The 15970-nt window shown below is 43.5% G+C and overlaps 2 protein-coding genes across 2 annotated transcripts in view; both read left to right on the top strand.

Moving 5' to 3' along the window:
• SLC13A5 (solute carrier family 13 member 5) overlaps positions 1 to 3678 on the top strand; it is a 224143-nt gene extending 220465 nt beyond the window's left edge. The window contains exon 13 of the mRNA XM_082244955.1: positions 3515 to 3678. Within this exon, the coding sequence (XP_082101081.1) occupies positions 3515 to 3643 (129 nt within the window). The 3' untranslated portion in view covers positions 3644 to 3678. The remainder of the gene's footprint in view (positions 1 to 3514) is intronic.
• A 3922-nt stretch (positions 3679 to 7600) lies between these two features.
• On the top strand, positions 7601 to 10014 carry LOC309546629 (uncharacterized protein; the record flags this gene model as incomplete). Its single annotated transcript, XM_082246365.1, has 2 exons — positions 7601 to 7644; positions 7827 to 10014. The coding sequence occupies 2 exons, from the start codon at positions 7601 to 7603 to the stop codon at positions 9112 to 9114; spliced, it is 1332 nt and encodes a 443-aa protein (XP_082102491.1). The 3' UTR covers positions 9115 to 10014.
• Positions 10015 to 15970: the final 5956 nt, after the last annotated feature.

The raw sequence follows: 15970 nt of genomic DNA, 5'->3' as shown, positions 1-15970 counted from the left end.
AATGACTACATGTACAAACTCTGCGGCAGAACAGGTTCTGGGGAGCTTGGGTTTTTTTCACTGCGCCAGTAGCTGCTCATGCACAACGCATGCAGACCTCTGTGGCAATTTGATGAGATCACCAAACTGGTCAGTCACGGCCAGGGCGCCATCAATGACATCGTACCTTACGCCTTCTTTCTGGAGCGTGCATTGCGTCGTTCATTGATCAAGCCGTCAAGGAGCAGGAGCAGGAAGATGAGGAAGTCACAATGTTGGATGAATTCCCAGGGGGTGCTACTCCATCTGAGACAAGTCAACAATAGGAGTCTGAAGAGGAGTCAGAGGAGGATGGTGCCTGGGCGGATGAGGAGGAGCAAGAAGAGCATGTTTTAAACCTTTCTGGGATCCCTGGTGTTGTCTGTGGATGGGGGGAGTAGAACGAGGATGACATTATCCTGGATGATGAGCTGGAGCCACAGGCCACTACACCGCTTCCAGTTTAGTGTGAATGGGGGCCTTCATGCTCCAGTGTTTTAAGGGGGACCCCCCCGTATAAAAAGCATAAAGGGCAAGGACCAGTACTGGGTGGCAACGTACTTAGACCCCCGGTACAAAAAAAAAATGGCGGAAATTTTACCACCATCACAGAGGGCGGTCAGAATGCAGCACTTCCAGGCCATGCTTCGACAAATGCTGCATTTTGCTTTTGCGTGCGCTTGCAGAGGAATTTCCACTCATAGAGAATCAACAGCGCCTGCAAGAAGAGGGCGGTTTGAAGATGTGTTGGTCACTTCAGATATGAGATCCTTCTTTCAGCCGACCCATCGACAGCTGTACTCTGGATCCAGCATCAGAAAACGCCTAGACCGACAGGTGTCCAAATACATCAGGTTAACGGCCGATGAGGACGCTGTGAAGCGTGATGAACCCCTGGACTACTGGGTGGGCAGGCTTGACCTCTGGCCAGAGCTTGCACAATTTGCAATGGAACTGTTGGCTTGCCCCCTGTCCAGTGTCCTGTCCGAAAGGACGTTCAGCGCAGCAGAGGGGATCATGACTGATAAGCGCACTCGCATAGTTCATGACAGTGTTGACTACCTCACATTTATAAAAATGAATGAGGCATGGATCTCAGAGGAATTCAACACATGTGACCAGTGGACCATGTTTAATTAAAATTCCTCATGACAGGCCACAAATATCCGCCAGACCCCCATCCACCCACAACAATTCATGGTCCTTGTCTTCGATAAATACAGTGGCATAAAAGGCATTTCATGTCCATTGAATGCCTAATTTTTGGGGCCTTTCTTGGCCGACAATTATTTTTCCTGTCAATGCCTAATGTACCTCCAGCCACAGAATACAACGTTCTTAGCTGTCAGGTAAACGCATGTGGGCTAATTTTTGGGGCCTGGAATGGCCGACATTTACTTATTTATCCTGTCAATGCCTAATGTACCTTCAGCCACAGAATACAACGTTCTTAGCTGTCAGGTGAACGCATGTGGGCTAATTTTTGGGGCCTGTAATGGCCGACACTTACTTATTTATCCTGTGAATGCCTAATGTACCTTCAGCCACAGAATACAACGTTCTTAGCTGTCAGGTAAACGCATGTGGGCTAATTTTTGGGGCCTGGAATGGGCGACACTTACTTCTGTGTCCTGTGAATGCCTAATGTACCTTCAGCCACAGAATACAACGTTCTTAGCTGTCAGGAAAATGCATGTGGGCTAATTTGTGGGGCCTGGAATGGCCGACACTTACTTATTTATCCTGTGAATGCCTAATGTACCATTAGCCACAGAATACGACGTTCTTAGCTGTCAGGTAAACGCATGTGGGCTAATTTTTGGGGCCTAAAAAGGCCGACACTTACTTCTGTATCCTGTGAATGCCTAATGTACCTTCAGCCACAGAATACAATGTTCTTAGCTGTCAGGTAAACGCATGTGGGCTAAATTTTGGGGCCTGGAATGGGCGACACTTACTTATCCTGTGAATGCCTAATGTACCTCCAGCCACAGAAGACAACGTTCTTTGCTGTCAGGTGAATGCCTGTTGGCTAATTTTTGGGGCCTGTACTGGCCGACACTTACTTCTTTTTCCTGTGAATGCCTAATTTTTCAGACTGGAATTGAAAAACAATGGGTGTGTAAACGTTCCGCCAAACTGTGGAACGGATGCGGACCCATTTTACAGACCTGTGAATGGACCCTATATGTATTTGACATGTATTTACCTGCTGCTGTCAGTTCTGGCTGATTTAGAAAAAAAAGAAAACATTTTTTGCTGAAAGAAAAAAAAAAAATTTTAGGGCAACTTTTCCAATAGCAATACTTCTGTTATGACAGTGTCCATGTTGTGGGACTATTTGTGCACAGCTAGTAAGTATTTTGTGGGTGCAAATATGACCTAAAAGGTTTTTAAAGTTCGCTTGCCATTAAAGTCAATGGGGCCCGCCGCGAACTTGCGGTTCGCGAACATTTCAGAAAGTTTGTGGATAACGTTCGCAAACCGCCCCGGCCGATGTTCGTCCATCGCTAGCAACAAAAAACGGACGAAAGATCGTCCGATAATCAGATTGTGTGTACGAGGCTTTAGGGGAAATCCAAAATGTTATGATTGTCACTGGCACATGAGTAGATTGGGAGACTTGGAGTGGGGCACCTTTTCCAGTGGCAATTATCAAAGGTGGAATTTTCCTTCCTCTGGGGAAGATGTTTGCTAAAGTCATGTCTTTGTGATTAAAACTGAAGGAAAACATCCCCAGGGTGGGACACAAACAACAATGGATATTGAAAAGACGTTCTAAGCCTTCCACCCTCTATCAAAAACTAAAAAGAAAAGAGTTGTATCTACAGTTTTACATGTAAGGATAAATATGTATACATAGCATTATATTTTCTTTTGCTACCACTATTTTATTCTCCCCCTGTTGTGATTCCAAAACAGGAATATAAATTCCTCTATTTTCATGTCTTCTTGGTTGTTGTTTTTGTTGGGAGCAGACAGGAATCTATGTTCTAAGTACTCTACGCACACTGAATCAGGACATACACATAGCTCTTCCTTAAAGATTCAACATTAACAAATCTAATACAGATGTTCAACAACTTGACTGTGTATTGGCAAAAAGAAATTGCAGCCAACAAGCATCTGCTGTGCATAATAGGAGTAGTTGGGTTAAAAAAAAATTCTTGCTAAATTAGCAGCTGAATTTGCATTTTGAATTAAAAAAAAGAATCATTCAAGGACCTGATTCCTGAACAATAAGAAGATCTCTTACAGTATGTGGCCACTTCTACTCCTGGTTGGAATACTTGTATAGCTAGAAGTGGTTTTTCCTTACTCTTAGCACAGCTTCACTTGAAGATTTGCTCTAAATCACCTTAAAAATACAATTTGTTAAAAAGAATGATGCTTTGCATTGTCATAGGACTTCCATTAAACTGGGGACTAGATCTAGTTTGTGGTAATTCATTGTTCAACAACAATCATGTTAAGGTAACTTATTATTTATTTCTAGGTTAAAACAGGCATCATGATGAATATCATTGGTGTATTGTGTACCACGATAGCTATCAACAGCTGGGGCCGTGCCATGTTTAACTTGGACACTTTCCCACCATGGGCCAATGTTACGGATGGAAACTGATGCAAAGTTAATTTGTGCCAACATACCTGTGCCATGAACACTTATCTTCTTGATCATGAACACAAGAGCTATATGTAGCCTGATTTGTCAAAAGGTATTGCTGGATGAAACAGACCTCTAAAAGCGAAGGACATAGAAATAGAAGATCTACGATTACTTGCAGAACAAATATAAATGCAATACAAGAACTACTTTTGAAGGTTACATGAATCAGGATTTCAACATCACCAGTTGTGTAAAAAAAAAAAACTAAAAAGTACTATTCATTACATTACTCATTGTAAATAGACTTATCTGTTGGTGGGTTCATTTATAAGCTAGACTATTTAAAAAACAAAACATAAAACAAGCTAGTTTAAACTTCTTAAACATAACATAATTTCTTACAGTTGGTGTCATCTAGTGGGGTTGAACAGGTAACAGTAAAAATGTGATACTGAAATTTTGCTATGTTTCAATTTTTTTTTGCCTATTTCACCCCTGTTGGCTATTTATAAATCCCAAGTCATATCTGATTGTTTGTTACATTATTATCACAGAGAAATCCAATTTCTTGATGGATTTCATTAAAGTAACTCCATTAAGGCAGGGTCCAAACTAAGTGAAAACTGCTCTGTAAAAAAAGATGCTGTACTTTTTCGGTAGCCTGTGTTTCCAAACTCTACAATGTTGCTCATCCTGGCTTCAGAAGGTATCCAACACCTTCAAGAGCATTGAATACCTGCTATCCCACCATGTGCTCCTGTCACTTCTGCTGGCTGATATGTGATTAATAAATTAAATGACATAGAGAACATCAGGTATTTGCACACCCAGAAGTGTTGGATGGGTTAAAAGACATGGGGTATTGGACAGGTAAATATACAGCATTTTTTGTACAGGATAGGCTTTGTTTTGATTTCTTTATTGAAAGGATCACTTAAATTTCTAAACCGATTAAATTTAGTCTTCACAAATAAATATATATATATATATATATATATACATACTGTATATATATATATATATATATATGCAAAACAGATACCCACAATACCCCTAAAAGAGAGCAGTAAGTGACCCTCTGCACTTAGGAGAAAAAACAGAAAGAATAAATGCTGCTACTTATCAAATGAATATGTATATAGGGAATCCAATGTAAAACTACCATAGAAATAACATAAGATTCCAGTAGCGCAAGGATGGTGGCACCCTCCTACCACTGTTTTGGGATTAGAGACCACTCTATGATGATTCCCTTCACCAATGACACAATAACAAACTGTGTAAGGAATGACAAAGCTTCACTTCCCTACTGCTTCAATGTGCATAAATGTGCAACATTTAAACACAAAATAAAATACATAAAATCCTATTTAAAAGTCCATACAACAAAACTGAATATCCAAGGAGTCCTGCTATGAGATGAAACTATGGGTCACCAAACTCCACCACCACCGTGTTCGGGGAAGATCCGAAATGCTCACTCACCGAATGTTGTTGCTTAACCACTCTCATGGCCAAGCAAAAAAGCATATATCCCAAAACAATCCTGGCAAGTTCTTAAATAGATGTCTGACAGACTGCAGCACTCCGGAACATGTGGAAAGAAAGGATAATCCCCACTAGTGCAATAACGTTTATAACTTGCATTTATTATTTATTAAATCCACCATACATTGCACTCACTTGGTATCATTTAAAATCATACATATCATCGTATAAGGAAGTGTTTTACCATAAGAAGCTATGTCCAGGCTCCACGCTGTGGCCGACAGTTCCTCTGGATGTATTAGCACTCCTCAATCAATAGTTGCTGAACGCCGTCTGATCACGCCCCAACGCGTTTCGTCACTTCCGACTTCGTCACCGGGGGCGTGACACAGACGGCACTACGCTCAGTAATATACCCATGCTCAGCCAGCCCTCTAGGCGGATCCAAGCTATTAGATATGCAAAACACGTAGATGATCCTTCCTTGCTCCGTAATGGCCACACGGAGCAAGTCTCCGTCTGTGCAATTAACCCCTCGAGGATAGCGAACTAACTCACAGAGTAAGTATATCAAAACCCAGATCACAATCCAGTTACTTGCCTATGGCCATATCACCCTGAACACACCCGATCTCGTCTGATCTCGGAAGCAAAGCAGGGTCGGGCCTGGTTAGTACCTGGATGGGAATACCAGGTGCTGTAAAAAAAGAGAGCGTAGCCACATCACTTCCGTCTATCGATCCGGAGGCTTGGAACGCACATCCGGCGGTTGGCACGCACGCTGTTCCTAAGCGCGCACCGCAAGAGAGGAGGTTTGCGGCTCCTATGCCAGACGGACGCGCTATTTGTACATTTTATATGTGAGTACTTGTCTACTTTTATTTAAATAAAGAATTTAAAGTGATTCTTCACTATTGGAGGCATTTTTCCTTTTACATACCCGGGGAATGTTCTGGCTATTTCCTTTTTGACATCGATGCTGTAAGCCACTATCTAATTATTTGGAGTGGAACCGAGCTGAGGGAGGAAGGATAGGAGCAGAGACCTGATTGCTGGTGTATGGGAGCGATCCCCAATATCGACCTGCGACCCACCCCTGTAGGGGTACTTAAGTCTGGTAAGCGCAGGACCTCAGGAGAAGGGGAGCACCTTACCTTCCGCCCACTCACGGCACTCCGGGCCATAGAAAAAAGAGCACCTTAATAATTTGTCCATTAACTATATATCACTAGGACTTTTTGGATATTTTTTCACCAATCTTGATTGCATGGCTCACGGAATTGTTGGATCTGCATATATGTAGCTATATGAATTTATATTGCTGTGTTTGCACATATCCACTTTCTGAGTTACATTGCTGCATCCGCATATGGGTAGTCATATTAACTTATATTGCTGGTTTTGCACATATTTATTGCTGAATCTGTACAATTGGAGTTATACATACTACTAGTGTATGTGCACATATTTACTTACCTATTTTTTAGATGTGGGGGACACTTTTTATATATTATTGGACTTGATCTTTGGAACCTATATGCACATGTTCACACTTTACTAATTATTTATCACTACATATTGCATATACATGCAGCTATATTTATTTAGACTGTGGATTTGCACACATTTGTAGTCATATCAATTTTTCCTAGCCAGCCCCACGTCAGCACACCTGGGTTTGCTCCTCCTGCGAACCCTCAGGACCACCCTTATCCTAGCTTATAAGAGAGGGCCCTCCCATTCCCTCTTGTTCTCCTTTTTTTGGTCTCCAGGCCACCTGAAGCAAGCTACAAGTGAGAATGGATCCCCCCCTGCCGAACCTTCCCACCCAGGTTTAGCCTCTCCTGGGATTGGTAGGTCCAGACTGATAGAGGTAAATCCTCTTAAAACCCTGGACGCCCTGAGTGCCGGGGCCGCGGGCATGAATGGCTTAAAGAGCCTAAGAGTATGGTGGAGAGGCTGTGGTGTGCTCAGCTCGTTTCCCCTCACCTGTTTGCAGCTATTAGGGATGCACCGGCCGCTCTCCCTGGCTGATATATTCACTGGCAGTGATATCAGAGGAGGTGGAGCTGTGGGCGGTGGGTGTAGCCTAGCAACCGCCCTGCATAAGAGGGGAAGCCGCAATGGCAGCGATGCAGAGAGCCATTTCATTTTCTGTCCATGTGCAGGTCAGTGCAGAGAGATAACTAGGTTCCGGATGACTGTGTTTAATTCCCATGACTCACACTCTTTCTCCCTCCCTCTCCTATCCTTGTTTGCCTTGTAGTAGCTCTCTGCTGCCACCTGCTGGTGCTGTCTTTTCTATACAGGTAAGCAGTATGTTTTTATGAAAAAAAAAAGAAGATGGAGCTAGAAAAAAGTGTATTTTTATTTTTCTTATCTCTGTGTATTTAACATATTTCATCTATATGTTATTAAGTTAGAGAAAGTTAGGGTGAGGGGAAACGGAGGAAATAGGCTTATCTTCCGTTCCTCTTTTTTAGCATGAGTTTGCCACAGCCACAGAGGGCACGAAGATCGTCGGAAAGGTAGGAGGGGGCTATGAGGGACTAGACGGTGAAAAGAGTGCATACACCATATTTAAAGGGTGTTTGTCTTTTAGGAGCAAGAGCCCTAAAAAGAAGCATTCGCATAAGGAAAAGACCCGCCAATGATCTGGTTCACCTCCACCTGAACCACGCTCTAGCCAGGCGCCTTAATCTCCGAGCAGGTCGCACGCTAGTAAGTCTCCAGACTTGGGGCCAAGGAGGTCCAAAGGTCGACCCGCAGAGGGCTTATGTTGGGCCTGTACGGCTCCTACCGCTCCCGGAAAACTCCTGTGTGCCGAGTGCATTAAAGATGTGGCCACAGACAAGGAGGCAGAGGCAAACAAGATTAAAGAATATATCCACGAAGCCGTGGCAGATAGCATACACCTGGTGGCTAGTACAAGTACGCCTAGAAGCAGGCCTAAAACAGGGAGTAACCCAGAGTACAGAAAGGGGTCACCGCCAGTGCTGGAAATTTCTTCAGGAACCTTTTCGGAATCAGAGGATCTAGAGGAACATATGTTCGATTTTCAGTTCATAGAACCATATGTCACAGCAGTAAAGGAAGCCATAGAATGGGAGCAAGACTCCCAGCCACCAGAAAAGGTAAGGAGATATTTCCCGACCCTGAAGAAGCAGGGAGCGGCTTTTCCTTTCATGACAGAAATACGAGAATTGTTGGAAGAAGAATGGGGGAAACCAGAGAAGAAAACTAACACCCGGAATCGTTTTTCTAAGTTATACCCTTTTAAGACCGTGGATGCCGAGTTTTGGGAATCTCCGCCGGGGGTAGACGCAGCCCTACAGCGTTTGGCAAGGCAGATGTCTCTTCCTTTAGAAGACTCCGCAACCTTCAGGGACCCAATGGATCGACGGGCGGATGCTGACCTTAAAAAGATCTACTCGGTTGCTGGTATGGCCTGCCGCCCGAGCATAGCATTGGCCTCCATCTCGAGAGCCGTTAAGGTATGGGTCACGAACGTGGAGACCGCACATAACTCAGGAGTAGAGAGAGCCAGGATTGTTACAGCTTTGGAAGAATTAAATCTGACAGCAGCCTTCCTGGCGGAGGCCTCCATAGACCTCCTAAAGCTGTTAGGGAGGCTTATGGTGCACTCGGTGACAGCAAAGAGAGCCCTCTGGCTGCGGCACTGGGCGGCTGACAGTGCATCAAAACAGGCACTTTGCAATATTCCGTTTAACGGTAAGATACTTTTTGGAAAGACCTTAGAGGAAGCAATTAAGCGTGTAACGGGAGGTAAGACGGGACTCTTACCACAGAAAGCAAAGAAGAGACAACCATCCTTCCGTCCAGGACAGACCGATTTCAGAAGAGCACATGAGGCAAGATCATATAGGCCTGGTCGAGAATATGCAAGGGGCCAATGGAGAGGAACGCAGAGCTCCTTTTTGAGGGGTGTAAAGTCACGAGCAGCGCAAACGGCGAAGAAGGCAGAGAAGTCTTTTTGACGGTGCATCCGTCCGACCCCTCCAGGTGGGGGCCAGGCTGACAGCCTTTTGGAGGGTATGGATGGACGAAGTCAAGGACCAATGGGTCCAAAGTACGATAAAGACGGGCTACAAGATAGTCTTTCGGCAAAAACCACCGAACATATTTGTCCAGACAAGATGGCCACAGGACCGAAAGAAGCAAGAATTTTTAATAGGATACGTAGAAGAATTGTGTCAGAAACAGGCAATCATACCAGTACCGCCACAACAGCAGGGAAGAGGCGTTTATTCCCCAATATTCTTGGTTCCCAAGGCATCGGGAGACCTCAGGCCAGTCCTGGACCTGAGATCGCTAAACCTATTCATCGAACCCCAGGGATTCAGGATGGAGACCTTATATACGATTACATCAGTGATACAGCCAGACGATTGGATGATATCAATCGATCTCGCAGATGCATATCTGCACATTCCAATCAACAAACACCACCAGAGGTATCTGAGGTTAACTTTGGGAGAAGACCATTATCAATTCAGATGCTTGCCTTTCGGAATCAGCACAGCTCCCAGAGTCTTCTCCAAGGTTCTGTTAGCCACCATTGCAAACATTCGTCTAAAAGGGATAAGGATCTACCATTACTTGGACGACATTCTGGTGGTAGCCCAATCAATTACAGAATTAATGCGACATCGCGATCAAGTATTACAGATTCTCGCCAATTTTGGTTGGCTGGTGAATGCTCAAAAGAGTCAATTAATACCATCTCGAAGAATGGAGTACCTGGGCCTAATATTCGATACACAAAAGGGACGGATCTTCTTACCCAATCGCAAGGTGGCCGAACTGATGGCTTGTATCGACAGCATAATGAGTGCTCCTGCACTATCAGCAAGAGACTGCATGACACTTCTAGGAATATTTACGGCAGCGACCCTCGCAGTACCTTGGGCAAGATTCCATGCAAGAGCTTTTCAGACGTCATTCCTTTGTCAGTGGGATGGCGCATCCTTAGATCAGAGGATCAGGTTGCCAACTCGAACCTACAGAACCTAGTATGGTGGAGTTCACCAGACAGCCTGTCGCGAGGCATGCCCCTCAGCCCAGGGGAGTGTATAACCATAACTTCGGATGCCAGTCTCCGGGGCTCGGGGGCCCACTGTCTCGGCAGGCAGATTCAGGGCAGATGGCAAACAATCGAGACAAGACACTCCAATCTCCTGGAGTTGCAAGCAGCCTTCCTAGCCCTGCGTGCTTTCGAAGACTTGATTCAAGGAGCCCAAGTCCAACTAAGGTTGGACAATCAAATGGCAGTCTCCTACATAGCCCGACAAGGAGGAACCAGAAGCCTCTCTTTACTGCAATTGACAACCAGGATTTTTGTCTGGGCCGAGACACGCCTGGAGGCCCTGACAGCGATCTACATTCCAGGCAGACAGAACATCCTTGCAGATCAGCCGAGTCAGAATTTCCCCACCAGCAGCAAGTGGGCGGTCAACAGATGCTACCTGGAACCAATTTTCTCTGAATGGGGAACACCCTCCGTGGATCTAATGGCAACATCAGAGAATGCACAGCTGCCAAAATTTGTAACATTGTTCAAGAACCACAAAGCGATAGCACAAGATGCATTCTCAATTCCATGGACGTTCCCACTAGTATACATCTTCCCTCCGTTTCCACTCATTTTGAAGACATTATTGAAAATCGCAAAAGAGGGGACACATGCCATCCTCATACTACCCTTCTGGCCTCGAAGACCCTGGTTTCCATTGCTATTACAGATGGCGGCAGCCCCGCCAATAGCTCTGCCTCTGAAGAAAGACCTATTGAAACAGGGACAGTGGACACATCAGAATCCAGGGAGGCTGCAACTAGCGGCTTGGCTCTTGAATCGGCCAGATTGCGGTCGCAGGGACTCTCAGAGGAAGTAATCACCACATTATTGAGGGCAAGGAAGACATCTACAAATTCTACATATACAAGAGTGTGGGAGAAATTTGTAACCTTTGCTACAGAACAGGGCTTTTACCCGTCCATGCCAGAGATCAAGAATGTACTAAGCTTCTTGCAAACAGCCCTAGAAGTGGGCTTGGCCTACAATACAATCAAAGTACAAGTGTCTGCATTATCAGCATTCACAGGTCATAGGTGGGCGGAAGAACCCCTAATAAGACAATTCCTCAAAGCGACAATGAGAATACGGCCTCCGAGAAAGAACCTCTTCCCAACTTGGGACTTGGGCATAGTGCTAAAAGCCCTGCTCCAACCTCCGTTCGTCCCCACCGAGACATGCCCCTTGTGGTTCTTAACATCAAAGATAGCCTTTCTTACAGCTATCACATCAGCCAGAAGGGTTTCTGAACTAGCAGCCTTTTCTTGCAGACAGCCATTTTGTCTTGTTCTGGCAGACAAAGTTATCCTGCGGCCATCACCAGCCTTAATATCTAAGGTAGTCTCTGAGTTCCACTTAAATTGGGAATCGATCCTACCAAGTTTCACACAACCACCAGAACAGACAGATGAACTAGACCTGAGGCCACTAGATATGGTCAGCTTATTTGCGACATACCTACAACGCACCAAGCAAATACGGAAGTCAGGTGGCTTATTTATTCTGCCAGCAGGTCCTAGAAGAGGGGAAGCTGCATCAGCAAGACTCATATCGACTTGGATTACCAGGACAATTAACCTGGCATACAAGCAACAGGGCCTAGCTTCTCCACAAATATTACGTGCGCACTCAACTAGAGGTGTGGCGACCTCATGGGCAGCACTCGCCAAAGTGTCGGTGGAGGAAATATGCAAGACAGCCAGCTGGAGCTCCTGTGGGACCTTCGCCAGACACTATAACTTGGACGTGATGTCAACCAATACAACAAGATTTGGAACAGCAGTAGTGACGGCACCTTTACAGACGAAATAAAGTCTATTCATAGAGCATTAAAACGGACTGTTCTTTTATGTCATTATCCCGCCCTACATGGCTAGGTAAATGCCAGGTGTGCTGACGTGGGGCTGGCCAGGAAAATGGAAAATTGTTACCAAAACTTACCGTAATTTTCCTTTCCTGGCCAGTCCTCACGTCAGCACAACCTTGGAACCCTCCCTAAGTGGCCTGTCGCCGCTAAATACAGAACAAGAGGGAATGGGAGGGCCCTCTCTTATAAGCTAGGATAAGGGTGGTCCTGAGGGTTCGCAGGAGGAGCAAACCCAGGTGTGCTGACATGAGGACTGGCCAGGAAAGGAAAATTACGGTAAGTATTGGTAACAATTTTCCATTATATTGCTGGATTTGCACAGATTTATTGCTGGATTTGCACGCATACATTTAATTTGAAAATTAGGGACACATTTATCCTTGTATATTATTTATGATTGGGGATATATATGCACTTGTCCACACCCCACTAAATATTTTTTATTGCACATTGCTTATTAATACAATATATACCTTTTAGATTTTTCTTTTTTTCACACAATACGGATGCACATATAATTACATTTTTTATGTTTAGGATTTTACACATTCCTTGAGAGTGTTCACATATGTGACACTTAGTACTTTTTTGCTACTTGACTACACTTTTCTGCCACCCAGAGGCAGCTGCACACAAATATATTGCACGTACATTGGGAGTACACCTGTCATACATAATCATTTATATATAACCTTTTTTCATGCTGTGCATCTTTTAATATATCACTTGTCAACACATCTGAGGAGTGACCCACCACCACTAGGAAACACATTTATAAATTTCCATCACCTTATCCTATATCTGGCAGCGCCAATCACTTCCTCTTTTTTACACATATTTGATGCATCCCTTTTAGGGTTGCATTTTTTGAAGTGGGCTGCAGCCATGGTTGGTAATTTTAGCTTTTTATCCTAAGTGCGGATTCTTTTAGCTTTTTTATTGATTGAGGAGTGCTAATACATCCGGAGGAACTGTCGGCCACGGCGTGGAGCCTGGACACAGCTTCATACGGTGAAACACTTTCTTATACGATGATATGTATGATTTTAAATGATACCAAGTGAGTGCAATGTATGGTGGATTTAATAAATAATAAATGCAAGTTATAAACGTTATTGCACTAGTGGGGATTATCCTTTCTTTCCACATGTTCCGGAGTGCTGCAGTTTGTCAGACATCTATTTAGGAACTTGCCAGGAGTGTTTTGAGATACAGTATATGCTTTTTTGCTTGGCCATGAGAGTGGTTAAGCAACAACATTCGGTGAGTGAGCATTTCGGATCTTCCCCGAACACGGTGGTGGTGGAGTTTGGTGACCCATAGTTTCATCTCATAGCAAGGACTTTTAAATAGGATTTTATGTATTTTATTTTGTGTTTAAATGTTACACATTTATGTACATTGAAGCAGTAGGGAAGTGAAGCTTTGTTATTCCTTACACAGTTTGTTAATGTGTCATTGGGGAAGGGAATCATCATAGAGTGGTCTCTAATCCCAAAACGGTGGTAGAAGGGTGCCACCATCCTTGCGCTACTGGAATCTTATGTTATTTCTATGGTAGTTTTACATTGGATTCCCTATATACATATAGTTTGTGCAAACTGAGAACATATCTAAACATTTTCCATGCTAAGACGGACTGGGTCATAGCTGAGGTGCTACCCTGGTTCATCAAACATGTAAATAGTCAATCTATGTAGAATCTTCCTTAGTCTTAGCCTCAGACTTAACAGAATCCTTGGCTAGGCTGTGGAATTTTAAGTACATCTAAATCCAAACTTTTTTAAAGTTACACTAGCAAATGGTTAGAACTCCTGGCAGGTTTTTTTTTTTTACAATATCCCAAAAACTTAACAGAAAAACTCTTCAAAGTGAGGAAAAATCCCCTCTTAAGCATTTGGTACTTTAACAAATGTATCCAATAAAAGATGTCCCCTCTATTATGGTGACAGTTGTACAATTTTGGATTTGTTATCTTTCTGGTTGGCAATTGTCAAGTCACCAGGACAAATAAAGAGGCTAAATCCCCCTAGCTATACAGCAGTAGCAACCTAATTGGGGGTTTAATACTTTACCACACTATCAAAAAAAAAGTTTGGGCATTAGATATACTTTATTATTCTGAGTGCTACATCACTAAAAAGTCCCTACCCTCTTTCCAAAAAGAAACTGATGGTTTTCTGGGGAATCATTTGTCTCCAATCAGTTTTAGATTGCTTGCTTGGGAGGGATTGGCAAACCAATATACTGTAGTGCTTGTACAGGTAGTACAAGGGGACATGGAGGGGATATTTAAAATGGGCATAAGTCATTGTGAACATAATGCTAAGCTGTGTCAATATAAACTTTATTGGAATTGTATAATTGTATGATCGACTTATTTTGTAGATGTTTATGTGTTAAATTAAATCTCCTGTAAATGACTTGTTAATATAATTAACTTATATAAGGGATGGTTACAGCCAACAGACTTTTTAGGAAACAACATATATTTAGTGTTACATAATGCACAGTTATGAATTGAATGGAAACTTTTGGATCATCCACATGCTTCCTGTTTCTTCTATAGGCTCTATAATAGATCTCCATTCTGTACTGCCCTTCTTTTAATTAAGGCCTTGTTCACACCATGTGCAGAAACGTGAATTTTTCTGTATGTGTCTTGCAAGGGCACAAAGAAAACAATTGTTCTTTATGCGCCCTGTTCACACCACAACACTGGTATCACATGCAGATTTTCTGCGCAGAAATCTGCAAAATGTAGAAAACTCACAAGTGCCCATGAAAACTGATGTAAAGTGATGTCTCTGCAAGTGAAATCTGCGCGTTTTTTTTCTATCAGTTTCTCTGCGCTTATGGTGTGAATGTGGCCTAAGCCTCACTTTACCGATGGCAACAGGAGCCAAACTCCTACTGCTGCTTTCTCTGTGATATAAAACAAATTAAATGTATGTAGCACTGTCCCTATATGGCTTGCTGTTTGATGACTTGTTTTTCCTCCTCTGATTACCAGCACACTTAGAGAACAGTTCAAACATCCCTCCTTACTCCCAATGGCTTGTCACACAATAAACAGTCCAGGGGTATTGTTTTTTTCTGTAACTTGGATAGGAGAAGGGAATAGTGGAATATTCCAACTGTAACTATTCACAATGGACAAGGACAACTCTCACTTGGCCTCACCAGATTGCTTGTGGAAGCAGCTGTACTGCTTATTCTTTACTGCCACATGTACGGAAAGGGTTAAGTCTCCTTGTTCTTTTCTCTCCAGCGATAGATTTGGTAAATCTTCATTATCTTCAGGACACCCACTAGCATCCCCTTTACTGACACATGTCCACTGACTCTTCTAGCTGCAGGGGTGGCCCCCCTCAGGTCAAGCCCCTTGACAAAAATCTGTAAAGAACATATGGGATGTTGGCACTTAAGGATATATGGATAATTATACTACAACAGAGCAAGGTGAAGGGACCAAGGGAAATGACAAGCACAAGGGGTATAGATGGTCCGTGTGCATTCACAGAAGATGGAGGGCGTAAAGGAGGACTGTATGAAAGTCCATCTGTGGGGTCCAAGACAGTTCCAGGGATGGATTGTATGCTACACAGGGCAGGCTCTCCGGAAGAGTGAAGCCAACTCTGCATAAATGTGAATAAAAGGAGAGGAGAGCGCCTCTGAGTGCAATAGAAATTTAATACAACAATAAAAATAATAGTAACTCACATCGAGGTAAATGACAAAGCATGTATCCAAAACGTCAGTGGCTCCACGGATTGATGCAAAACAACCACGGAGCCACTGACGTTTTGGAAACACGCTTTGTTATTTACCTCAATGTGAGTTACTACTATTTTTATAATTGTATTACATTTCTATTGCACTCATAGGCGTTCTC

Source organism: Pelophylax lessonae, assembly GCF_965119305.1.
Source record: "Pelophylax lessonae genome assembly, chromosome: 2".
Taxonomy (NCBI): domain Eukaryota; kingdom Metazoa; phylum Chordata; class Amphibia; order Anura; family Ranidae; genus Pelophylax; species Pelophylax lessonae.
This window is presented reverse-complemented; position numbering and strand designations above follow the sequence as displayed.